The sequence below is a fragment of the Daktulosphaira vitifoliae genome, unplaced genomic scaffold (genome assembly GCF_025091365.1).
Source record: "Daktulosphaira vitifoliae isolate Bord-2020 unplaced genomic scaffold, ASM2509136v1 Scaffold_3, whole genome shotgun sequence".
Classification (NCBI taxonomy): Eukaryota; Metazoa; Arthropoda; class Insecta; order Hemiptera; family Phylloxeridae; genus Daktulosphaira; species Daktulosphaira vitifoliae.
This window is the reverse complement of record NW_026099574.1, coordinates 10,748,383-10,775,025: the sequence shown is the minus strand read 5'-3', so window position 1 is coordinate 10,775,025 and position 26,643 is coordinate 10,748,383. Positions and strand designations below refer to the sequence as shown.

At 23.9% G+C, this 26,643-nt stretch overlaps 4 protein-coding genes across 11 annotated transcripts in view; 3 read left to right on the top strand and 1 right to left on the bottom strand.

Annotated features, from left to right (window-relative positions):
• The first annotated feature begins 471 nt into the window (after positions 1–471).
• LOC126901586 (DNA repair protein RAD51 homolog 1) lies at positions 472–3,057 on the top strand. Of its 3 annotated transcripts, none has more exons than XM_050678151.1 (7): positions 472–663; positions 973–1,078; positions 1,428–1,565; positions 1,629–1,838; positions 1,891–2,099; positions 2,181–2,310; positions 2,520–3,055. In XM_050678151.1, the coding sequence occupies exons 2-7, from the start codon at positions 986–988 to the stop codon at positions 2,763–2,765; spliced, it is 1,026 nt and encodes a 341-aa protein (XP_050534108.1). In that variant the 5' UTR covers positions 472–663; positions 973–985; the 3' UTR covers positions 2,766–3,055. The 3 variants fall into 3 exon arrangements, with proteins under 3 accessions (XP_050534108.1, XP_050534109.1, XP_050534110.1); XM_050678152.1 differs by lacking the exon at positions 472–663 and adding an exon at positions 750–889 and having other exon boundaries at positions 2,520–3,056; XM_050678153.1 differs by lacking the exon at positions 472–663 and adding an exon at positions 781–912 and having other exon boundaries at positions 2,520–3,057.
• A 462-nt stretch (positions 3,058–3,519) lies between these two features.
• On the bottom strand, positions 3,520–9,229 carry LOC126901584 (RNA-binding protein 34). 3 transcript variants are annotated; one of them, XM_050678145.1, is made up of 7 exons: positions 9,026–9,199; positions 8,884–8,969; positions 8,186–8,471; positions 5,238–5,617; positions 5,049–5,167; positions 4,063–4,269; positions 3,520–3,709 (listed from the first exon to the last, which is right to left on the bottom strand). In XM_050678145.1, the coding sequence occupies exons 2-7, from the start codon at positions 8,936–8,938 to the stop codon at positions 3,647–3,649; spliced, it is 1,110 nt and encodes a 369-aa protein (XP_050534102.1). In that variant the 5' UTR covers positions 8,939–8,969; positions 9,026–9,199; the 3' UTR covers positions 3,520–3,646. The 3 variants fall into 3 exon arrangements, with proteins under 3 accessions (XP_050534102.1, XP_050534101.1, XP_050534103.1); XM_050678144.1 differs by having other exon boundaries at positions 8,884–8,976; positions 9,026–9,198; XM_050678146.1 differs by lacking the exon at positions 4,063–4,269 and having other exon boundaries at positions 8,884–8,976; positions 9,026–9,229.
• A 439-nt stretch (positions 9,230–9,668) lies between these two features.
• On the top strand, positions 9,669–12,831 carry LOC126901588 (protein TEX261). The gene is made up of 5 exons (XM_050678171.1): positions 9,669–9,935; positions 10,203–10,282; positions 11,138–11,359; positions 11,426–11,522; positions 12,546–12,831. The coding sequence occupies exons 1-5, from the start codon at positions 9,866–9,868 to the stop codon at positions 12,656–12,658; spliced, it is 582 nt and encodes a 193-aa protein (XP_050534128.1). The 5' UTR covers positions 9,669–9,865; the 3' UTR covers positions 12,659–12,831.
• A 1,020-nt stretch (positions 12,832–13,851) lies between these two features.
• Positions 13,852–26,643, top strand: part of LOC126901587 (clavesin-2-like) — a 69,073-nt gene continuing 56,281 nt past the window's right edge. For 3 of the 4 annotated variants that reach the window (XM_050678156.1, XM_050678155.1, XM_050678154.1), the window contains exons 1-5: positions 13,859–14,177; positions 15,876–16,035; positions 16,705–16,954; positions 21,247–21,357; positions 26,352–26,457. In XM_050678156.1, the coding sequence (XP_050534113.1) occupies positions 14,030–14,177; positions 15,876–16,035; positions 16,705–16,954; positions 21,247–21,357; positions 26,352–26,457 (775 nt within the window). In that variant the 5' untranslated portion in view covers positions 13,859–14,029. Of the gene's footprint in view, positions 14,178–15,875; positions 16,036–16,704; positions 16,955–21,246; positions 21,358–26,351; positions 26,458–26,643 lie in introns of all 4 variants that reach the window. The other variant, XM_050678160.1, reaches the window with a different exon arrangement.

Here is a 26,643-nt window from a genome sequence, read left to right as displayed (position 1 = left end):
ATTATTTTACGTCTTCTGTATCTCAATTCTATATTTTACAATATATTTTAATACAAACAATTTTAACAAGATTATTATGAACTGTTTTTGTCCTGATTTCAAATAATATATATTTTATAACAAAGTAACTAAAATTCAAACAGTTTGTTTATAACATTTTTTTTTTTATTATCGCAGATATGTAAAAAATATTTGATATCGTGGGAAAAAAGTCGGCGATATTAATATTTTGATTCGACATCGATATCGTTGACGAATTCCAATACTGTAGAGTATTATTCTATGTCCCAATACATTTTATTGTCTAGTATTGATGCAGACATCATTGATAAGAAAAAAAATTGTGTTTTATCATTTATTTTATAATAGCTTATCATTATTTAATACCATATACCAAGTTTTGGTATAATGTTATATGGCGGTTGAGTATTTAAAAGCAACTGTATAACTGATAATAGTTAATTCAAAATGTGGTTGTTGGTTTTCCGTCCAATCCTCATGTATAATTAACGGAATGATACGTTTTTGTTGTAATAAAGTATCAACAATTTCCCGCGCTGTATTTTTTAAAGTTAACAATAAATCTTTTACATGTGATTAAATTTAGTAATAATATGAACTTGCGTGTTTACTATTGAAAACTTACTGAAAGTTACACATTAGGTGATTTTTGTAGTATTTTATTGATATACTCATTAGTTAATTATATAGTTGTTGTGTTATACTATGTATGTTTTTGCTTATATAATTTGTCGTGAAACAATAAATATTTATAATAATAATTGTTATAGTATAGATGTTAATCAATAAATGTTAATTGTATAAAAGTTATAGTTTTTTTAAATATCTGATTGTATGACATTTCAATGCTGATATATATTTTTTATATGTAAATCAATGATATTTTAACATGTAATATACTCATATTAATATTTCCTTTATTAATAAATTTATATTTATATTTATATTTAGCTAATAATAAAAAATGGCTATGCAATCAGCCAAATCAACTTGTATAGTTGAAGCTGTTGAAGAAGATAATGAAGAATATGGACCTCAACCAATATCAAAATTAGAAGTAAGTTAAAAGTTCTTTAATGAGAATGATCAATTTTTTAAAAAGTATAAAACGTTTTTCTTAGTGTACTAATCTATTTATTTACTTAAGTAAAAAAATTTACTTGTTATTGTATTATTAAAACTCATTTTAGTAATTTTTTTTTAATGTGTCAGATATTCAGTTTGTTCATTAATCATTCAAAATCAATTACATACATAATTTATAAGAAAAATAAAATGTTTATGTAAGATTTATAGATTCTAGAATTTTTTTTTAATTTTTATTTTGAATACTAGAATTTACATTATATTAATATAATTCAAGTCTGCACTCTAAAATTAAATTAATTCTTTTCTGTTGGTAAAAGGGACAAGGAATTACTAGTGGAGATATTAAAAAACTTCAAGAAGCTGGTTATCATACTATGGAATCTATTGCATTTGCTACTAAAAGACATCTTATTACTATCAAAGGAATAAGTGAGGCAAAAGCTGATAAAATTTTGGTAATATACTTCAAACTCTAATGGTGTAGTTTATTTTAAATAATTATTTAATAACTATATTAGGATGAAGCTTCAAAAATGGTTCCGATTGGCTTTACTACAGCTACAGAATTTCATCAAAAACGTTCAGAAATTATTTTGTTGACTACTGGTTCCAAAGAGTTAGATCGTTTGTTAGGAGGTGGAATTGAAACTGGATCCATTACAGAAATTTTTGGCGAGTTTAGAACTGGTAAAACACAATTATGCCATTCATTAGCTGTTACTTGTCAGGTAATTTCACTTAAATATTGTGTAAATATATTTTAACAAAGCAATTATTTAGCTTCCTATTGATCAAAATGGTGGTGAAGGAAAATGTTTGTACATTGATACAGAAGGAACTTTCCGACCACAACGTTTACTTGCTGTAGCTGAACGTTATAAATTAACTGGAAGTGATGTACTTGATAATGTTGCTTATGCAAGAGCATACAATACTGATCATCAGACTCGATTACTACTGCAAGCTGGCGCCATGATGGTTGAATCCAGGTTTTGAATATTTTGATAAAATTTTATTTATGGAAATCTTTCTATAGGTTTTTCATTGTATAATTGTTTATGTAATTTTAGATATGCACTTTTGATTGTAGACAGTGCAATGGCTTTATATAGAACTGATTATTCCGGTAGGGGAGAATTATCTGCTAGACAAAATCATCTAGCAAGATTTCTAAGAATGTTGTTGCGTCTTGCTGATGAAGTAATATATAATTTTTATTTTAATAACATCTTTTTTTTTTTAATAGTATTTTATAACAGCTAATTTTAACTCTATTTAAACTTTATTTTTTATATTAAAAAAAATATATATATATTTTGTACCTTTGTTAAAAGAATGAATAGTAATTCTTTAATATGTTTTTAATAATTAAAATGTTTTATAAGTAATCAATGACATATTTATTTCAGTTTGGTGTTGCTGTTGTTATAACTAATCAAGTAGTGGCACAAGTAGATGGTGCATCTATGTTTGCTGCTGATCCCAAAAAACCAGTTGGGGGAAATATCATGGCACACGCATCTACTACAAGACTTTATTTACGTAAGGGCAGAGGTGAAACAAGAATTTGTAAAATTTATGATTCCCCATGCTTGCCTGAGTCTGAAGCAATGTTTGCAATAAATGCAGATGGTATTGGTGATGCCAAAGAATGATTATACTGTTGAAATATTTCTAAGACTAATCATATATAATTTGTTCGTATTAATTATTATAATTAGATGACTGCTAAACTTAAGTTTCAAGGAAATTTAAGATGTATTTTACTAATTATTATTCATCTAGAAAGATGTAAATCTTAATTTTTTTATATATAATAAAAGTAAGATATATTTATAAAGAGGGTGTTATATTATTATATATGTATAAATTAATATTATATTTGTATAGTTAGCCTTCTTAAGATATCTGTAAATTTTAAATTACTTACATGTATATTGCAGCACATTTTGTAATGATTTACTAAAATAATGTAAAATGTTTTTCAAGTATTGTAATCTAAATTAAATTATTGACTTAGTTATGTCTAAAAATATTTAAATTTTTTATTGTGAAAATTAATTTTGAAAGAAAATTTTTTATTATTCTATAAAAATGACAAAAATGTGATAAAAATACTTCGTAACAAAATATTTTAATTTTAATAAATAATGTTTCATTATTGAAGCAAGTTATATACTCTATGGATCATTTAAAAAAACCTATGCTACATTAAATTAAAAAAATTTAATTTAATTTGAAATTAGTCTAAAAAACCAATTATTAGTTTAGGACAAAACTATACACTACATTATTACTCAACTTATTTGGTATTTACATTATATTGCTATTATAGAGTACAACAATTTGAATCGGCATGAAGGACAGATTTGGCATTCAGAACCCAAAGAAATAGTTACACAATTGTAATTAAAATTGTCAACAAATTTAGTTTATTTTTTACAGCAGAATGTCTAAAATTATTAACATTAATACTAATGGTCAATTATTGATAAAGTTTATGAAAATGTTACTCATTATAATCGAAGTATTAATATTAGACAGCTAACTTCTTGGCAATTTTTCTCCTCATTAATTCGGTTTTAGTTGGTTTTGGTTTCTGTAATAATAAAGTACTATTAATAAGATAATAATATAACATGAGTTCTATATAATATTGTAAAAATATTAAATTAAAGTGATCAAAAATGAAAAAAAAAACTGAAAGATCTATTCCAATAAGTATATATTATATACTTAGTGGAATAGATCTTATTACTAATCAATATATACATATATTATCAAACTGTTAATATATATTAATACATAACTGGATATAATATTGATAATAATCCATTATAATATTTAGTGTAAATAATTATATTTAAAAGACGTTAAAGAATTTATATACATAATTTTTTTAGTTTATAGCTTATAACTTAAAAAAAATTTCAACTATTTTTAAAATGTTACCTTTTTGGATTTTATTTTTAAAGACTCTCCTTGGAATGATTGACCTTTATTTGAAGTTTTAAAGTTTTTAGAAAATGATGGTTTAGTATTGGTATTTTTAGCTGAATTATTCACATTAGAATGTGTATCAATTCGTTTAATGCGAATTATTCGGTTTTGAAGTTTGTTTCCTTGAAGTTGTAAAGCTAATTCAACTGACTCTTTAGTCTAAAATATATGTGTATATAAATGCAAGGTAGAATAGACCTAACTGATAACTCATATTACTTCTCAGTATTTTTTTTTTTAAATAGTTTATGAATTTTTAGACTACATTAAAACCATTTATATACATTATTATTATTGGATTTTATTAATAATTTTTTTTATTTTTTCAAAATTTCAAAATAGCCATTTCTTAACACTATTTTTGCAAAAATTATTAATTGTCCTATAAAAATTTTAGGACAAATACAAGTATTTTTTAATACATAGAGTGGGTAAGTATCATAGATGGACTGGACTATACTTTATAAATATTCACCAGTACATGCTGTGAATACTATGTATCTACTCTATGTATTGAAATAATTTTAACTCAATAATAATATATCCTAATATTGTTATTGACTTATTAAATATTTTGTAAGAAAAACTTAAAAAAACGGCTACTATGAAATTTTTTTTATTAATAAAAATATGTAATATTTTAATATAGTTTATAAATGCAAAAATTATTTTAAAAACATTACAGCAAAATGAATATTAGAACAAAATTGTTAGTTAGATCTTTTGCACCTGTATATATTTATCAAATCAATGGATGTAAATTAATTTTAATTAACATTTCAAAACTACCGTTTGATTTATAAAAAATGTTGATACCAAGTTTAGTTAAAATTATAAAAATATTATATAAAATAATAAAATAAAGTAAAAACCAAGACTCATTTTTTTTTTAAATCTATCAATTAAACAAATTTGATTTTTAAATTTAAATAATTTACCTCAAAATCTACATAACCAAATCCTTTGCTCACTCCAGTCATATTATCTCGAACTATACGCACAGAAGTTATAACACCACAGTCATTGAAAAAATTCCACACTTCATCTTCTTGAATGTCTACAAACATTTAAAATTTAAATATCACTAAATTTCCTTTAATAATAATATTGTATGTTTTTAAACTAACTATATGGTAAATTTCCAATAAAAATTCCTTTTTTTTTATTCTGTTTGTGGTTTGAATTCATTGCCATATCAACTCGAATTTTGTGACCATCAAACTGTGTTGCATTTAAAACTAAAGCTTTCTGTGCTTGTTCAATAGTTTTGAATCGTATATATACATTTGCAGTATCTCTTAAAGGATGAAAATCACCTTTCATAATAGATACTCGTTTAGGGACATTAAGATTTTTAACTGCTACACTCCTTAATCTAGTAGTTTCTATGTCTCCAAATTGTTTAAATAGTGCTTTAATAGATGTCATTTTAACATTCACAGGAACATTTCCAACAAATATTGTCCTAGATTCTTTTTCAATATAGTCTTCACTTTCCTTTGTACAACTAAAACCACAAAAGAAAACGAATATTTTTTTTACATGTATATATTTTTAGAAATTTGGTATTAAGAATGTCATTTAAATAAAGCAACATCTAAATCTCATTATTTTATATTTATTTACATGACTTTATAAGAGCACTTTCCATAGATTTTTTTTGTTTTAAACACTACTTTATAATGCTCTATGTATTAATTTCAAATGAATACATAAAATAATTAATTAATAACATTTTGTGTTATTATTAGCAATTATATACAATTGATAACATAGCAAGTCTTTCATGAAAATAGAAAAAAATGCTTCTTATCTTCACAGATAAACTTCTAAAAAAATTATTATTTACCAATAACTCCAATAATAAACAATTTCAGTTGGGCTAGAATAGTTTAAAAATTAAGTCATATAGGGTCAAGTGGGGTAAATGGAAATTGGGGCAAAAGGAAAAAAATATTATTTAAAATAAATTATTAGTGATTATAGAATTCGGTAATATTATAACCATAGTACACATAAGGTATAATAGTGTGCAATGATAAAAATATGGAAAATTTGAGGATATGTATAAATTGTTATCACTCGAAAAAGTGTTTATGATTATTTTAGATTACATTTTCTGCTCAACGACTTTTGAGAAGGGCATCTTCATCAAAAATATAAGTAGAACAGTACAGTTTGAACTAAATTGTCATTTCATATTTACTTATTTACTATACGGCCCTAAAACTAGTTTAATATCACTTTTTCTATGGAATTATATATTTTTTGTAAAATACAAAATAAAAATCAATTGGGGTAAATGGAAATATTAATAACAAATATAATTTGAAATATTACGATCTTTATAATTTTTTTTTCAACTTCAGAGTGCGTAATTATATCAAATAAAACATATTAACAGTTGTAAAAAATAAAATTTCATTAGAACCTTAAACATCAAACACTTTTATGGACTAAATTTTTCCAACATCAAGTAATAATATCTCAGTAAACCCAAAAGAAATAATATCTATTTTTTCAATTCAATTAATACAATATAAAACTAACAATACAATTTGTGTTACAAAAGACCAAGTTCCTCGTCTTAGAGTAACAAAGTATGGTGAAGTTTTAACAAATAAAAATGTGTTAAAATAATTGGAGGAAGCAACCTCAAAGAAAAAGCTAATCAAATATCCTAGTAAACTTGGGAGACATAAGAAAGCTATTAAAGATGTACAAAATATTGTGTTGGAACAATCAATTGATAATATTGATGATGTAGTTTATCATTCATCAGAAGATGATTATAATGACAATTCATTAGATTTAAGTATTGAAGAAGTTTTATACAATACACCAATTTGGTCTCAAATAAAACCTGGAGTATTTCTTTTAATAGATTTTATTGGAGGGAACCGTAAGAAACAACATTTTAAGTATGTATGTTTAGTTAAACGTATAGATGAAGATGATGGGGATATTTTAGTCCGAGGATTAAAAAAAAATAATGAAATTGGAACTGATTTTTATATTGTTGAAAATGACTTGTCAGATATTACAGTAGAGATGATTCTTGCAATATTACCAATACCAACTGAACATAAGAAGAACAGAAAAATGATATACACATTTCCTGGATACATAAATGTCGATGAAAAATAATCAGTTTAGGCACTATGTTACATACTTATTCATACATTAATTTATGTGATATATTTTGAAAATAAAAATTCTGTTAGTTTGTTATTTTGTTTATAATTTTTACTTTACATTGTTATTTTTTATGTTAAATTATTATTATCACTATTATATGAAAACAAAAGACTGTTAATATATTTTGAAAGTTTATGAAATAGTAAGTAAGCATTAAACTGTACTAAATTATGTTAAAATAATAAAGATTACCTAATTATTTGACTAATTTAATTGTAATTTATGTAATTCAAACAAATTTTCATTTGCCCCAGGCTTATAACATTATCAACTATACTTTAATTTTCATTTACCCCATACACAATATACTATTTGGGACAAATGGAAATTTGTAGGTATCGAATACATGAAATAATATAATGATAGCTGTAACAGAACAATTTCATTTGCCCATTATGATTGTTCAATATAACACTTGCTGTTGGAAATAGTTATTTTCATTTACCCCAGAAGTATGGGGCAAATGTAAATTTTTTATGAAATTTTATATTATTTTTTTCTCTTAAAATAATCAATTATTTTAACGTTTGATTGAAATGTTAGACACACATTGTATATAGTTAAATAGTTTTTATCTAAACCAAAATTAAAAAAAATTATTACTACATGAATCTAATAAAAGTTGTAAAACATGTAAATTTCATTTCCATTTACCCCACTTGACCCTATTATATAAATATTTTACTTTTATTTTAATAAGACTATATTGTATATCAATTTATTTTTAAACAATTTTAACTTTTTTTTAGATATTTCTATAAAATATGGAATCATTAGTAAAAAAAACAATACAACTTTCAAAAATTATTTTTACTGATTTAGAAGTTTACTGATTATTGTAAACACCTTAGTAGTAACTTGTTATTATTAAACTTACGTTTTTTTAATTTTGTCTAATTTCTTTTTCTTTCTTATGTTTATTAATAAATTATTTGAAACATTTTTCTGTGGATTTTCTGATGGTTCAATAAGAGGAAGATCTTGCTTAATATTTAAAGAACTACTTTGTTGTTCAATTGGAATTTCTTTGTTTTTTTTAAGTTTCTTTATATTAATAGATGATGACTTTTTGGACTTACGTTTTTTTTCATTCTCTATTTCTTTATTACATGATGAATCTATATTGTTGGAGTCAGCAGTAACATTTCTCGTTTTTTTATTAACTAGAAAAAAAATGCAAAATTAATATATTTTTTAATGAATTAAAATAAAAATTAGCAAATTATTTATTTAAACTTATGATCTACTACATATTTAAAATATTTCACATAATATTAAATTTATACAATATTCCACAAATTAATAAAAATTAAAAGTTTACAAATAGAAACAAAAATTATTTAAATTTATCAATGTATAATTTTTAATTACAAATTAAATTAAAAAGATAAACTTCAAATTATTTTTTATTATACATGTTTATATTTAGTCAAATAAATTTTTAGCATAAAAAAAATTCGGTTAGTTTTTATTTGCTAAGCTCAAAATTAAATTTCATAACAAAAAATATTTTAATTTAAAATTTTTTTTATTCATTTTTAACATATAAAATAAAGTGAAATAATTTAAATTTACCTGATTTTGCTGCAATAAATTCACAGAGAGCACCAATTTGATATTCTCCTTCCATACTACAGATTTTAAATTAAAATATGAAAAATCTAAAAACTATCAAAAACATAAGTTTAATAAAATAATATATTTTAAATTGTGTTACTTTATTGAGCCAATTTTTAAACATAAAATTGAAAAAGCCGGGAATTGTTGAACAAGTTATACAGTTTTAAATCAGATAACTGTATAGTTTATGGATACTATTTATTGAAATTTATGCCATTAGTAAAATATATTAAAATATATAACTAATAATCGTTATCATTTTTTAAAAATTATATTTCATCACGTGTTTTTCACATTTGATAAATACATCTATAAATACGGTGATTGCCACGAACTGATAATGTTCCGACATTGTCAAAAATTCTCTGATTACTAGTTCATTATCAGTTCGTGGCAAAGGTGTTTTCTCAATAAATCTCTCATCTTATGAGTCTTAATGTTATCAGTACAACTAACTTGTATATTTATATGTTATACGCAAAATTCACCAACGTATTGGAATGTAATAGTATAGCATATACCCTTGTCTCTCTATAAAAATATCTAAAATTTAATGAATAATTATATGAGATCATGAAAAAAATATATTTTCAAATATCTTAAACACTATTATTCTGTTGTAACTATATTATTGATACCAAGAGATAGTTAAACACATTTATTATCAGGTATTAATTAGTAGATGAATTAAGTAATTTTAATCAAGGTTTATTTTAGTAAACAGAATAAATTATGATAAAATTTTAATGAAAATCATTATTTATTTTTAAAAATTATTTAGTAGAGATATGATTTCTAGTTAATTTAAATAAGCTCTTAAGATAATTTATGTATTAAAATTAGAAAATATTAAATATATAATAAGTGTTTAATTGGATAAAGTAATACACAACTTAGGCCAAATAAATACCTATGAAAAACAATTTTTTATAAAGAAATGGTTTTCATGTTAATAGTTACTATTTTAGCTACTGTAACTCAAATAGCTTTAATATCAGTTTTTATTGGTAAGTAACAATTTTAATATTTTATGATACTGTAATAATTTTAATATTTTTCGAAAGTACCTTTATAAGTACAATAAGATATACAATAATAATTCAAAGTTAAAGCAGTTCTTTTGATTAAATTAAAAAAAAATAGTATAATTTGAAAGAAATTTTCTGTTGACTAAATCTTTTATTATAATACATATATATAATTTATTATGTTTATTACTTTATAGTTATTAATTTTTAGTTTTATTATTATTTCTTTATCACGCCTAATTTTAGGCGCAGGTCTTTATTTTTTGGCTGAATTTGTAGAAGAACACAATACCATAACAAAGAAACTAATTAAATGGACAATCAATGTAAGTAAAATAATTTTTTTTTATAAATAAGGATAATATTTTTGAATATTTTAGTTATTCTGCCTTTTAAAATGATATTAATTTGAGTTTATAAATAGCATCATACTTATTTAGCTTAAATATAATTTTTAAATTGATATAATCAATAAAATAGAAATCAACTTGTCCTAGTAGGTAGAAACGTAATTTTTGGCGATAGGGTCTTTAGTTCAATCCCCAGGGTGCCAACAAGATTTTTGTGATTAATTTCTTATTGCAAGTGTCTAGTCTCTGGTGCAAGCCGATCATAATACCAGTTCCATCCATCATAGGTTGAACCAAAAGTTCTTTATGATTCCTTAGCATGTGAAAGAGGGGGTGATGGCCCTCTTTCACATCAAACTTCTGTAGCATGTTAAGTTTGGGAAATAGAAAGATGTAAAACTGATAATTTTTATTTAATTAATAAAATTACTGGTTTATGGTAATGTTTAAACCAGTATTTTTGATTAAATTAATATTATTATATTCGCTCAAAAGAAAAAATGTATCTAGGATATGCCCAGTAGTAAAAACAATCAGATTAGCTTATAACTCCAGCCTTTACTTTAAATTGTTTTTAAGTTTTAAAATAGTAGTTGAAAAGGTTTATTAGCTAGATCATTTTTAAAAACTTAATTTGTTTTTATTTTAATCCAACAATAAGGGATAACTAATTATTTTTTGTTGTTTATAGTACACATAAAAATGTAAAATTTTTACATAAATTAAATTATTTTTTATTTTATTCTTTTGAAAATATTGTGAGCGAAGTTAAGGAATCCTCCTATATAAATTTGATTAAATTGATAAATTTTATTTTACTTTTGGTTTCAGATTATTATACTGTGTCATTTAGGGTTATATTTCTTTGATGATGTATCATTTGATTTAATTGCAATTGGTTTGTTAAGCCATGGAGTATATTATTTTTGGCTCTCTGATTTTCCATACATAAGTTTCACGTCATTATCATTTGTGTTCTCTTTAGTATTATTAATTTTTAGTCATGGGTTAGCCTTCAAGTTCTTTGTCCAACGTCATTCTACATTCTTAGAAGTAAATAAAATTTGTAAACTAATTGAATTTACCAATTTATTATTTTATCAATTCAATTAATTACAGGTTTTATCCTATTTTACTATTTGTATATGGATGGTACCTTTTATGTATGTAGTTTCATTGTCTGCTAATGATAATATATTACCTACTACAAATTCTGGTAAGATTCAAAGTTTTAATAATTTTAATTAGGGTGATTTTGGTTGTATATTTTGGTATACATTACTCATATTCATAATATTGTTATGTATTTTCTTCTCAATTATTTTTCAATGAAAAATATTTTAAATGTGCAGTGTATATAGAGAGAGACTCAGGAGCACATGCCTCCCATTGGTAATAATAATTTTATCTATGATAAGATAAAAATTATTTTTGTTTTTGCTCAAAATTAATAAAAAAAAATAGTTCAAAGAGTTCTCATGGTAACTTGTTAATTGATTTTTTTTTTTTGTACTTCCCTATTGTAAATTTAACATGGTACCATGATACCCTCAGCCATACATCACATTATCAACCATTATGAAAGTGTATTGGGATCTGAATTATGACTACATCATGGCCTAGTAGTAAGGTTTGTCTTTACAATACTCTGAGGTCATGTGTTCTAATCTCATACTGTATCTTTATTTACACAATTTCTAGTATACTTTCAATCCCTTGGGGCCATACTAACTGTCACCCAACTTGGAGCTTAAACACACGATTAAAAATCTTGTACTAAGTTATAATTAGGCTTCTGTTTGGTAACATTTTCCCTTATACAAATCCATAACTAATTTAAGAATTCTTTTTGAAAAATTTTATTATGATTAAGTAATATTACTATTACTAGTATGTAGATAATTTACTATACCATGTATCTACTTTTTCAACATTTTTTAAAAGAGTCATAAAACTACCTGATACTAGTTTTTATAGCATGTGATTTATATCATTTCAGTTTTGGAGGGAAAATGACTTTATAAACACATTAACAAAAATAAGCACTAGGATATCTTTAATTATTCCATTATAAAACCTCATTTTAGTAAAAAGTTAAAATACCACTTAGTTTGGGTTGTTTAATTAATTAACCCTAATCATTTGTTTCATTAAGTGACTATACCTAAGTCGTTATAAAAAAATTAATTAATGATATAGTAAATATTTATAGTAATGTTAAAATTGGACTTTTTTTCAGAAAAAAAGATAGTATCAGGATACTTCAATAATCAAAATAGAAGTTACAAATTAAAAAATATATTTAATTATATTGCCGATATGACGACAAAAAATGATCATCTTAAATATTAGTATTAAGTACTGCACAGTTGTTTTTTGTGTATTATGATGTATAATATAATACATTTATATATAATATATGTGATATATCTTAAATGTGATATTTCTATTAAAATATTATAATTATTTTATGTTATAGAATTATTGTAATTTTCTGAACAAAATAAAAGACTGTCTTTGTTTGATTTTGTGATTAATTTAAATTTTAATAAATTTATGGGAGTTTTATTATTTTATGAAGAAATTGACATATTTAGATCATTTTCAATAGTCGGTATTTTTAGGTCGTCCCTTATACAGAATGCATTAAAAAAACAAAAATAAATTTATTCATTATTTTAGTAATACTTTTATGATAATAGATTAGAACTAATATTAAGTGTTCAAAAAATTTATTTAGCTTTTTATTCAGAAAACATGTCAAAAGTATCAATAACAATTATGTGTGGTGTTACAATTTTTTTTTTATTATTATTTTAACCCCTATTTTATAAATTAGCCAAAATATATTTTTTCTAATCATGATAAATTGTACACAACTATTTATTAATTTATGTCAGAGGGGGTTAGGTTAGATTGGGAACAAAAATCTGTAAGTAATTTAAACATAGTAAGATGAGGTACAGTAATTGTGAAAGTATTTAATAGATAAATGAACAAATTTTTATTTCGAACTTCCATTTAATATTAGAAATATATTTAAGGACCACAACTTTTCAATATAAAATAAAATCTGCTAAATAATACCCTGAGAGAAAAAATGAATTCACAACTACCCCATTCATTTAAATTTACGTCACTTCATTTTAACAGTTAATAAAGTTGTGATGTAAAGATAAAATAATAACACTGACAACTTAATAAATTTATAATATTTAATTTAAATATTGATATCGTCAATCAATAATTTAGTATTATAATGATTTTTTAGTTTATATTATAGATAAATTAGTCTTCAAGGAAAAAAATTAAAATTAAACCTCCGCTAATTTAACATCCTGTGAATAAATTAATACAATATAAATAAATACTGTAAAGTATTTAAAAAGGAAAAATCGATTTGAATTATTTAATTTTTAATAAATTCAATAGTATTTTAGTTAATCAATGTTTAAACATGTTTATATAATGAAAAAACCAGTTTTGAATAATTTTATTTAACAACGTATATCCTGAATACTACAGTATTAAGGTATAAAATAATTGTATAAAGTGTTTTACAATCAAATAACAATAATATCTCGACGAAAAACATTGTGTATAATACTTTTTTAATTGAAAAATTAAAAACTGAAAACTGATATAAATATTTTGTGGTACTTTTTGGTTAAATGTTTAAAGTATATTAAAAAAGTTAGTGTTTGTATTAATATTTTAAGAATTATGGATTCGAATTTTCTAACACTTGCTTCGCAAATTCAAGTGGAAGAAATTTATGCTGAATTAGGTACAACTGAAGAGAAAATTAAAAATGATATTGAAGCAATTATGGAATGGACACGAAAGCAACCTCATTTGCCAAACTTGGAAGGTATTAAATATTATTTTTTAACCTTTTATAAAACGTTTGATAAATTAACATACGTTTCTGTTCAAAAACCCAGATAAAATGTAAGATCAATTACATGCGATTTAAAAAAAATTCCATTTAACCCTCTGCTGTGTGGCATCAGTGCTGCACTTTTTAAAAAACACTGTTTACTTTCCTAAATCTGGATATACTTGATTAAGGCGACCAGTAACTTTAAATTACAAAATAAAGCACAGAATTCTTTAGTCAAAAAATTAAAATAAACTGTGCATTATTTCAACAGTAATATTATAGCGAGCCGAAAAACAGGAGAAGTGTAAAATACCAACTTAGGCAACAATTGCCGAATAACAAGAACGACTACAAAAATATGAAAAACAATTTTTCTTATAGTGGGTATGTTAATAATAATAGTAATAATTTTACCAATTTAATATCGTATACAAACAACAGATTAATAATTTCTCATAAGATACAAGGAAAGGGAAATAACTAGAGATAATGCAAAGAAGAAAAATCAAAATAGCCTTTTAATATAATAGATAAAAAAATGAATCAACTAATAACAAAAACACATAATTTCTTTACCTATCATGTGAGTTTAACAATAGTTCAAGATTAACAATAATTAGTATTTATCAATTTTATTCAATAAAATTCAATTGCTCTAACTAATATAAAATGTATAAAGGTTGCGTTATTTCTATTCTTTGATGACCATATATCAATGTTAGATATTATATTATAAACAGGAAAAAATTTAAATGTTTACATATTTTAAAATGCTCTAGAAACTTAATTACAAAATATTAAAAATGTATGAGTCAAGCCGAAACTCCACTTTTATTTAAATTTCTTTCAAATACATAATTTTTTTTTATCTAATCATACTATTATTGACATTTTTGATAATAATAATAATAAATATATATGTGGTGCTAAGAGAGGTAACGGGGTAAGTGTCCTAGAGTGCTTAACATTTGAGGTATGTCCACGACTGTTAGTCGTGACCCAAAAGAGTATTAAGACTAAGGGTACTTACAATTACCAACACAAATTACTCGTTAAATGACTACCAAGGTGGTATCATATACTGACCCATCCGTGTTTTAATAACAAAGCTCTTTCACTTTTATTGGGGATAATAGAAAGGAAAAATTGTTCAATCGTAATTATTGAAGATATAATTATAACAAGATAAAACGTACAAAACAAGAACACACTCAAATGAAAATATTATTTTATTTTCATTTGTGACAATAAAGACAGTTTATATTTGTAAAAATATAATATAAATATTTGTAAAAATCGTACCACACAAAAATTAGATTACCCAGGATACTTTTTTGACAGTTTAATCCATTCCGTCTTATATATTAAAATTTTTGTTTTTTTTTTTAATCTAATACAAAGTTAATAGTACAACAGTTCTCAAAAATGTTTAATAAAATATTTAATTCCTGATCTAATGACAATAGATCAGAACACGACAATTATGTTACAATTATACCAAACATGATAATGTTCAATAAAATGTTTTACTTCCTGTTATACAATAGATTACATTACACCCATTAAAATTGACATTGGTTTTATAAGACATTTCAAACGTTTGAAAACGATTATTTATGTTATAAACAGGTTTTATTTTTTTTTGAAACATGTTTTTTAATAACCCTGTTTGAAATGGATATTTAGATCAGAAACAGAAAGTAAAATCACTATTGTTGGCGTGCAATAACAGCATAGAAAAAACAAAACAAAAAATTGAAAATCATTATACAATAAAAACTATATTAACATATTTAAATCACTACAATGTAACGAATAAATTTTTCAATGAAGTTTGTGGATTTTAGTAAGTATAAATTAATAAAATTTGAGTTTTATTATCATATATTTATATGCATTTTGCTTAAAAATCTTAATAATTAAAAATATACTTAATAGTTAACTGAATTTTTTCAAGTATTTTTAATATTTTAAATTTTCTAAATAACTTAAAAATTAAATTCTATAAACATGTACTTATTAAATTAAAACACCATTATAGAATTTTTCTAAAAATGTTCAATACAAGTAATTATACATGAAAAAAAAATTTTTTTCGTCTTTTAAAATTAATTTTTACAAAAATTGATATTTTTACCATAATTTATTTTTAAATTTGTTTTAATTTTAAATTATTTTTTTACATGTGCTTTTTCAATTACTTGTCTTTACTAATTAATAATTATCTTTAAAACTGGAGATGTTAGAATAAATGAATTCCATATTTGAAATCGGTTTAAAAAATTGATTTAGTAAAATATATTTTCGTCTTTGATGAAAATTCTTTTGTTGACCAAGGTTATTTTCTAATTTTTTCTTTTCATGGTATCATTATTTGGTGTAACTTTTTGTTTTATAAATATTTAATATGAAACAATTATAACTATGAATAGCATCTATTCATATCAATTTCATTTTTTTATCAAAAAAGTTTTGTTGATATTTTTGTTTAGTAAATAGTTTAAATATTTTTTAGTGTCACCATTCCATTACCAATATTAACACGTGATGCAAGTAGAGTAACATTGAGTCATTTAAAAACTGAAGATACGACTAATTTTAGCATTACTAACATCTTAAGCATCTTTTTTATGGGCTCGAACATAAGATTGTCCAAACTAGATAATAATAAGAAAGAAATACACATATTTGATTTCAAACATTGTACGTTAAGTCACTTCACATCAGTTTTACCCCATATTAACAACTTGTTTTTATGTGTGATGGTGAGTATTATAAATGTTTCAATAGACGTTAAATTATTTTCTGGATAAATTCCCAGAGGCGTATAAAGATTTTGACGTAGGAAGCAACATAATTTGTATGCCTCTAAAAATATCAGTTCATTAAATATTATTTTATTGAATGACCATTTTTTGCAATAAAATAAAATACTCTTAAGATATGTCCTTTAAAATTTCCTAACTGAGATAATGATCTACTATGTCACTTTTAATATGATTCTGTATATTTATACAGAATATTAAAATAATATTAATTCACATTCATGAATTAATATTCTCATACTTGTTTATTGCACGTGTATATCAGAGCCCTAGGTAAAGATTATAGAATAGGTGGCAAATCAATTCTTCCATAGTTTAAACAACAATACAAATTCGCAAAACTTGTTAGATTAATCTGAAAAGTTATTAATTTTACTATGATATGTTTAATACGTATTTTTCCGTGTCTGTTACCTAAAGTTGGCGGAAGAGCAAAGTCATTAATGAACTTGCCTAGTGCTTGTGTTTAAAAGGTCTCAAAAGCATAAATAAATAGCCCAGCACAGTGGGGACATGTATAGATGATATATATTTTAATTTTATTATATTTTTTCGAAGTAGTAGCTATAGTTAAGTCGTGATTAGAACAGTTATTAGATAAGATTAGATTCCTATCAAAAAGTATCATGATGGTAATTTTAATCACTGTCAGAATACTAATTCTACTGTTTTTCTTTTTGGTGTCAAATTTAAAATTTCAACGATGTCGCGTTAAGCGCTATTATACATAGTTTTAAACAAACAGCAAAAATAAGAAAAAAAATTCAAATAGACGATTTTGGGTACATCAACTGAATTAAAAAAAGGCCAATTTCAAGTCTTATTTATGCAATTACGAGATAAATTCTTTCAACATTTTAAAATTATCGAATGGTATTTGATGAGGTAGTAAGTAAAGAAACCTTAAATTTATATTATATAAAAATATGTGTGCAATAAGTAGCATTTTACTAGTATGACGATGATTTAATGTATTAGAATAAAATGAAATTACTAAAAAATTTAAATCTTATAACGATATTTAGACTTCTTTAGTCAAACTATTGTTAACTAAACGGTGGACAACAATGTGAGCTTTATGTCTGCTGGCATAAATGCATTTTACCTCCCTATCGAGATTTGTCAAAAATTATTATTTAATCAATTTAGTTTTCCGTTTTGATTAAATATATATAAAAAAAAATTATCGGCGAAACATAGTTTTAAAGTTATAAAGTTGATTTTTGTTATGTTCGGCTCTCATTTTAATAATTTCCTTTAATTCACTTGTAAGAGTAATCTTGGATGATGTAGTCACTGATTTTTATTAAATTTTTTTTTCAAAAATAAAAAAAATTTTGTTACTTAAATTGATAATTTCATAATTTAATCAAACTATTGCCGATATCAGGTTCGATTTTAACTGAAAATATAAACTTTTCACTTTTTTATCATATTTTCCTGTAGTTTTTATTACATATTTTTGAACAAATTACTCTGTAGTATTAGTATTTGAATATTCGCCACATAGTGATATATTTTTTACTTAATATTATTATATTATAACTAAAGTATACCGAATAGGGTCTTGTACCTTAAATTTAATATTGCAATATCTCATCAACGCAATAATGTAATTATACGTATTATTGTAGCGTATTGTTAGTTAAGTATTATTTTAATTATTTCCTTCTGTAAATTTGTCATATTTATTAATTTTTATGTTCTTAAAAATACGATGATACAATTTTTAATTGATTATGACAATTCCAACACATTGGTTGGTGTAAATCACTACTTGTAGCAACACTATTGTAATTCGCTACTTTTTTTGTGGTTGTATTTTGAGTTATATAATGTTAGTAGATTTTAATTATTTATACTTCTTANACTACCTTCATTTAGAAAATAGCGTTAATATAATGTTAGTAGATTTTAATTATTTATACTTCTTAGATACAATATGTAAAAAAATGTCTCATAAAATTTGAATAATAAATAATCAAAACATTGGTAATGACTATTCGTCGATCAACTATTTTTAGAAACTACAATTTAATAGTACAACCGAAAAAAATATTACATTAATTATCAATTTTGCGATGATCAAAATATTATAAAAAGTTATCGATTAAATTTGAAAAAATATATGATAAATTAACCCAAAATAGGTTTTACATCCGCTTTGGCTTATGTAATAGTGATTATTTATGATTAGTTATTTATGTTAGTTATTAATTCGGAAGACGAAGATCCATCCATGCAAGGTTTCCAATTTTAAATACTAATTAAATTCTTATGGCAGCCTTAGTAATACTTAAGCAAAATGCAAATTATGTGTTAAAACTTTAAATTTTTCAAAAAGATATCCTGATAATTAAAAAAAAAACATATAACCGTATGTACTTATTATATTTAATAATTTTATTGAGTATTTCATTTATATATTTTTTACTTGAATAACCACATTATATCTAATGTAGTTATTTAATTTTACTTATTAATTGATAATTTTATTTACTTGCATCATATTTTCTAAATATGCTTCAAATAATTTAAGTTAGTTATGTATGATGTGACTAAAAAAAATTAAATGTAATTAATTGTATATGAAATATATTTAATAATTTTTTTTTTATGTTCTGTAGATTTTATGTAACAAAATCAAATTTTAATTATTGTCCTATAGGTAATATTATAACTTTTACAGAAGCAATACACTTTATCTTTTTTATCTTTGGCGGCTCCACTTCACTATAGTAATAATAAAAAAACTAAATGTATATAACATTTTTTCAGGGGAAAATTTTTTTTATTACATGTTTGAATAGGAATGTAAAAAATAGCGTCCTATACTTTCCTAAAAGTAATAACCTTTTTTATTACACGTAGTGGAGCGGTAGTTTCGTACTTTAAAAGTAGCGATTTCCAGCCATTGGTTCATTGTGTATTTTTATCCATTTGGAATTCGTTGACAATCACGATAATTTAATTCATGATAGTTGTTATCTTATATATTACATATATTTTAATAACTATTTAATATTTAGTAATGATCTTGTTAAGGTTAGTAATAAAAATCGAAATGTTTATTTTGACTGTTTATATTCTGTTGTTTCTCATGCAATGTTATCAAATTACATGTATGAATAATTTTTATAAGTTATTGGAATATTTTGAATAAATAAAAATCATAGTTTGTCATAAGGTTTTTTAAATCACTCTTATGTTTCAAGGTTTCATAACTTTCAATGTGAACTTCTTTCCCTAACTAAGTACCTTATGTCTTCACTAATTATTTAAACAATTATGCTATTAAACGTTTAAGGTCAAATGCTAATTTGGATACAACCTTTTGCTATAAAATTTAGTTTAAATAATGTCATCTTTTGTATTATATTTTTTTTATTAAATAAAATACGTATTATTTAATATAATGTACAAATATACATATCTAATAAAAGGACAGCCTGTAAAAATTAAATTAATAAATAAATATGGTATTTTCTTAACAAATGGTGTATATATATATACAGAGTGATTCATTTATCATGAACCATTTAATAAATTGAAAAATAAAAGTAATATAAATTATTTTTTTATTAATTTAATGTTTTTTCAATTATTCTATCATAAAATTTTTTTTATGTTCATCCCTTATATCTTATAAGAATGTCAACTTTAATTTCTCAAATGGTAACATCTCTAATGAAGTAGTTTATTTATTAGTAAATGATCTGTATCGAATCGTTTCTTACTATAGTGACTTTAATCACTATCAGATATCATCTATACTTGTCCCAACTATGTCACGCCCTACTGTGCTACTATTTTTTGTATGTACATTATAAAAGTAATGTATGCATAAAGTTTAGGATAGCTTAGTTATAGAATGAGAATTTTTTTTTTTTCGAAATTCAACCAATTTATCCATCAAAATTATTTATCGAGAAATAAAAAGTTCTAAATAATTTGGTCAAGATTCCTAAATAGATGAGACCTTATAATGTACCACAAAAGAGTTAAAAATTGAACTCAAAGGATGATTTTTTATTTTTTTGTAGAGTACTCAAACAATACTTCTCTTACCGTAAAATGAATATAAAAAAATTAAAGATCTAATAATTGTCTATAAATAATGTTCTTAAAAATTTTATTATAAATAAGTATTTGACTGTAAAAATAAAAATATTAAACTTAAACTAAAAAATTTGAAATGAATTAATACATATAATTAATTTCTATTTTTATAGGAAGGTTATGCAGTAAGAATACACTCAGTCCATCTTCTTAATGTACCAAGTTTTGGAGTCTCGATCATCAATCTATTTCTGAACAGATTAAAAAAAAAAATTTCTGAAAAAGTAAATAATTAAATCCATAACAATTAAAACACTTATTTAAGAAACGGACGTGTTTTTAACACGCTTTTATTAGTTTCACATGTTTGTGAGTAACTCTTCACTCGCCGCGTGTTATTATCTTGCGTATACCGTCGTCTATGGTCGTAACGCATTCACCCCACCCCCGCTCACCAATCGCCGACAACAATAATCCTGTATAATTTTTGGTTTTCGTACCCGTACACGCGTGCCTGTCACCAATTATATATATATAAACAAATTTTTATTTTGACTGACCAATACCGCCCGCGTGTAATGCGCCCTACGTATATTTATATATTCCTACCGTCGCTACCGCCGTTTATACCTTAGGTATAACCTTTCCCCCGCCCACAAAACAAGGCTATACCTCGTGTATAATACTTTTACGTACTCAAGTCGCTTTACTATATATATGTATGTGTATATATATATATTCCTACAGCCGCCGCATATGCCTCGCGTACAATGTTCCCCCGCGCCTCGCCCGCCCACAAATCACAGCTATACCTCGTGCATGATACGTTTACGTACTCAAGTCGCTTTACATTTATATATATATATTCTAATTACTATTAAAAATATATATATGAACACGCTTTATTCTTATTAAGAGATATAGAGTGTATTCATTCCGATTACAAAGGATGATTCCCGTATCGTCATTTTTCGTCACTACCTCCATGTTCCAGGAGTGGGTAATTTACTCGCCTGATGCTTTCCTTGGATGTGGTAATCGTTTCTCAGACTCCTTCCCCGGAATTGAACTCTGATTTCCCGTTACCCGTTACAACCATGATATTGATAGTAACTATCAGTAACTATATTAACATGAAACTAAAAAGTAAAAAATAAATATAGTTTAAAAAAACACGCTTTTAAAGCACATAGAACTAAAAAGTTAAAAATAATTTTTAAAATGAGCTTAAAACAATGAACGAAAAATACTAGTATTATTGTGATAAAAGCGTGGGTGCTTTGTGTCATATTTTTCGTATATTAACTTTTTAGTTCGATGTGCTTTAAAAGCGTGTGTTTTTAGTTTTTTTATACTATATTTATTTTTTCTTTGGTCACTTCAATTACAAACTCGATACTCTAATGACATTTAAAAATACAGTTTTTTATTGTTTTTACTAGTTTAGTATTTCGGACTAACGTCGTTTTACTAAAAAGGGGTTCAAATAAAATATTTTATTTAGTAGTATATTCGATATCAATAAAAGTATCAAGTACTGCAGTCTTTTTCAATTCGATAAGAATAATAAATATAATTAATATTTATAGCAAAATAAAAATTAATTCAATAAAATACTATTTCATAAATATTGGAAACAATTTTTATAAATCAAATCCCTATGCTGAAAAATATTTTTTACATAAAATATATAATTTTCTGAATATTTTGTTTTTGGTAGAATGAGTGCCTAGCCACCAAAGACTCGCTTAAACTCTGTCGTGATAAAACAAAGCTGTCTAGGTATTAATTTGACCATTATGTGCATTTATTATAGAAGCGGCTACCGTAATCTTATTCCTCGTTAAATTAAACATCCCTAGTCTTTTTTAAATATAATTACGTTACAGTGATTACAAAATTTTGTAACACAGTGAACATATAAATTGACCAAAGAAAAAGTCAATGGAGGAAATTGCCCTATTTGCACCACGCGGACGCTAATGTTATCTAATTTAAACAGCATAATTCATAATTTTCAAGCATATGAAATAGTCAATGATCTAATTAAGAAAGTGACTGATTATTAACAACTTTTGTACCAGTATTTCGGAAGTTATTAACATTTTATAGCGTTGGCTGGAGATGAATCGCGGTTGTTTTTTTATCACTAGTCTTTTTTTTCTTCTCTCGTTTCATTTTGCCAAGATATAAAATGTTAATAAGTTTTGAAATACTAGTTTTTAATTTGTTAGCGAACAGTAATTTCTTAATTGTATAACTGTCTATTAAATTAACTAGTTAATTATGTATGTTTGGTAATACAATTAATTAAAAAAAAAAAATTGAATATTAAGAAGAACGAAAAAACAAGTTTTAGTGCCTGAAAATGTAAGAAGGTAGGCAACTTAGTATACTAGCCCTTTTAGATAAGGTTATATTAGGTTATATTTATATACATAAGGATAGGATATATATAAGGATAGGTTGTATTTATATACAAAAGAGAATAATTAGAGAATCAAAGCGAAAGAGTTTATTTATGTATATCGGAAGAAGGAAATGCATCTAATGGTCTAGTGTAATGACTATAATAAATATACTTAAAACATAAACAAAATTTAAAATTAGGACTTTATACATGAAATTATAATACACCATGTATCTCGACAACTTTGTCGGCCACTCAACAGACTATAGTCGATTTTCGCAAATAGAGTGAATGTATTCTCCACGTCACAAATATCGTAAATAGATAGCAAATTACAAATTTATAATAGTTCTATTAAAAATGACCAGGAAAGTGTGTGCACATGCAGAAATTGTAACAACTGGGTTTGCCAGACAAACAAAATAAAATAAGATTTTATTCGCTTTAAAAATGTAATATTTTTAAAAATTACTTTATGATAATTAGATTTCAAAACAATAATGAATTTATTAAGTTAAAATCAACTGTTCATTATATAATATTAATAATAATATTATAGCGAATCGAAAAACAGAATAAGGGTAAAATAACCAACTAAGGCAACAGTTGCTGAAAAACAAGAACAACAACTTTATAACAAAAACGTTTTTCTTATACTATGTAAATAATAATAATTTTACTAATATACTATGGTACACAAATGAGAGATTAATAACTTCTCAATAGAAAGAAGGAAAGGGAAATAACTAAAGATAAAAGACGCGGTGCTGTGAACGACATATAAAAATTCGTCGATAATATTAACTATTTACAGTTATGATGTTAAAATTACATTGTGTGTAAATAATGTTGCTGTTTAACAAAATAAAGTTAACAACTTTACCATAAACAATGATATATGATAAATAACTTGGGAAACCAAAAAATATTCTTATTTTATTTATTGACAATTAACACGTTTTAATCATTGTTTGTTCAAAACATGTGTTTAAAATACTAAATATGTCAAAATTTACATAGGACTTATGGGATGTTTTAAATAGTTTATTTATATTTTAACCAGATTATTATTTTTTAATGTTTTTTAACAAATATACTAATTAAGTTTATGATAGATGCATCACAAGTAAACATATACAGTTATATACTATAAGTTAGATAATATTTGTCCACACACCTTCCCTTCTATATGTAAGCGACCCTTGAAGTTAAACAATAAATGTTATGTTGGTGTAAAAAATCTCAATTTTTCAATATAAATTATTTTTTTGTGTAATTTTTGGATAAAATTTAGTTTAATATTGTACAAATAAGTATATTAAAAAGATGGGGATTCACTTTATAAAAAAAATTGTCCTAGATACTATTTCAACTTCATAAATAAATAATAATTAACTAATGCAAGAGCTTAAAGTGTCATATTATTAGTTACAAAATTGAGTTCGGAGTTATTGTTTTCCATTATATTTTATGTAAATAAAATAAATCAATTTTAATAATGATTATTTATTTTAGCTTCGGTGCAAAGCTGAGAAGGTATGATGTGTTTTTTTTTTACTTTTTTTTTTGTGTCTTTTACCACTTTATCTCAGCTCTCACCGAACGGATTTCTTTCAACGATACGTCAAAAGATCACAAATCGTATCTAGTCGATAACATTACCCTTCAAAATTGAAAATTCCCTCGTTCCCCGTAAATGGGGGAAATATCCAAAAAAATTACAAATTTAAAAATCGCTAATTTTCGAAATTTTTTCAATTTTTTTTACTTAAAAGTGCCATAACTTTTTCAAAAATGAACATATCAATATAATTCTTTTTTATATAGATGCATAATATCATTACCTTTCATTTAGTATATTTTTTTCATAAATTTAACCCTTAACCTGCCCACAAGGGGGGATTTAAAATGACAACTTTTTCACAAAAAATTAATTTTTTCAACTTAACTTTTGAAAATGTTCCGGAAGGTCTGACACTTTTATATATATCTTAAATTAAAGCTAATGTAATATACTTTATTATGAAAAAAAAAAATTTCGGACTTTATCTTATCTTCATGGTGAAAATGGCTACCGAATGCTATTTTTGTGTGAAAATTTTCGATTTTGTATTTTCCATTTTTAACTTTATTATGCTATAACTTTTTGAAAAATGTATGAATCATTACAATTTTTTTATGAGAAGTAGTATTTATATAGATCTTTCATTCGACATACTGTTTTTTTAAATCGGACCATTTCCCTAAATACAGGGGGGATTCAAAACATAAAAATGCATATAGAAAGTAGAACTTTTTCAACGTAACTTTTGAAAGTGTTCCGGAAGGTCTGACACTTTTATATATATCTTGAATTAAAGCTAATGTAATGTTCTTTATTATGAAAAAAAAAAAAATTTGACCTCTGGACTTGTCTTCGTGGTGAAAATGGCTACCAAATGCTATTTTTGTGTGAAAATTCTCGGTTTTATATTTTATATTTTTTATTTTAAAATACTATAACTTTTTAAATAATGTGTGTATCAATTGAATTTTTTAATGAGAAATAATATTTTTTAATAATATCTTTTTCATTCAGGATATAGATAAGGAAATAGCAGATCATGTAGCTTTTGGATTAATCCACCAATTTTTAAAATTAAACACTATCTAAAGATTTGCATCGAAGCGTTTTTTATGATAATGATTTTAATCAATGTCAGATATCATTATATTTGATCCAACTATGCCACGTCACCACTGTGCCGTGATCCCCCTGCGCTGGGTTTTTTTTAAACCTTTTTTAAATTTTCATTACTAGGGAGAATTATATTTTGTGTGGAAAAAGTAAATTTATTGTGAATTATTATTATTATTTAATGCATGTAGATTTATATTCACAAAGACGTTGAAGATCTGAAAAACTACATTGACCCTCATATTCTTCCAACAAACTATGGAGGTACATTTCCGAAAACATCAGAAGAATTAATGGGTAACTATGATCAATTAAAATAATTAAAACAACCTCTCCTACTACTACATGCAATTATCAAAATACAAGTATTATAAAGTGAACTATTATGGTAAAAAGTTATGTACGAGTTCTCACGTTTATTGGCATTTTGACAAATATTCACAATTTTAGTAATTTATGATACAAGTACACCTTATTTGATAA

Bases quoted from the DNA above. Each gene is read 5' to 3' on its own strand.
- LOC126901586 (XM_050678153.1), top strand. From the start codon at position 986: ATGGCTATGCAATCAGCCAAATCAACTTGTATAGTTGAAGCTGTTGAA. The intron at 1,566-1,628 runs GTAATATACTTC...TAACTATATTAG, and splicing joins CAAAAGCTGATAAAATTTTG to GATGAAGCTTCAAAAATGGT. The intron at 2,100-2,180 runs GTTTTGAATATT...ATGTAATTTTAG, and splicing joins GCCATGATGGTTGAATCCAG to ATATGCACTTTTGATTGTAG.
- LOC126901584 (XM_050678145.1), bottom strand. From the start codon at position 8,938: ATGGAAGGAGAATATCAAATTGGTGCTCTCTGTGAATTTATTGCAGCA. The intron at 5,618-8,185 runs GTAAGTTTAATA...TTGTGGTTTTAG, and splicing joins TTAGACAAAATTAAAAAAAC to TTGTACAAAGGAAAGTGAAG. The intron at 5,168-5,237 runs GTTAGTTTAAAA...AAATGTTTGTAG, and splicing joins TATTGGAAATTTACCATATA to ACATTCAAGAAGATGAAGTG.
- LOC126901588 (XM_050678171.1), top strand. From the start codon at position 9,866: ATGGTTTTCATGTTAATAGTTACTATTTTAGCTACTGTAACTCAAATA. The intron at 10,283-11,137 runs GTAAGTAAAATA...TTTTGGTTTCAG, and splicing joins TAATTAAATGGACAATCAAT to ATTATTATACTGTGTCATTT. The intron at 11,360-11,425 runs GTAAATAAAATT...AATTAATTACAG, and splicing joins GTCATTCTACATTCTTAGAA to GTTTTATCCTATTTTACTAT.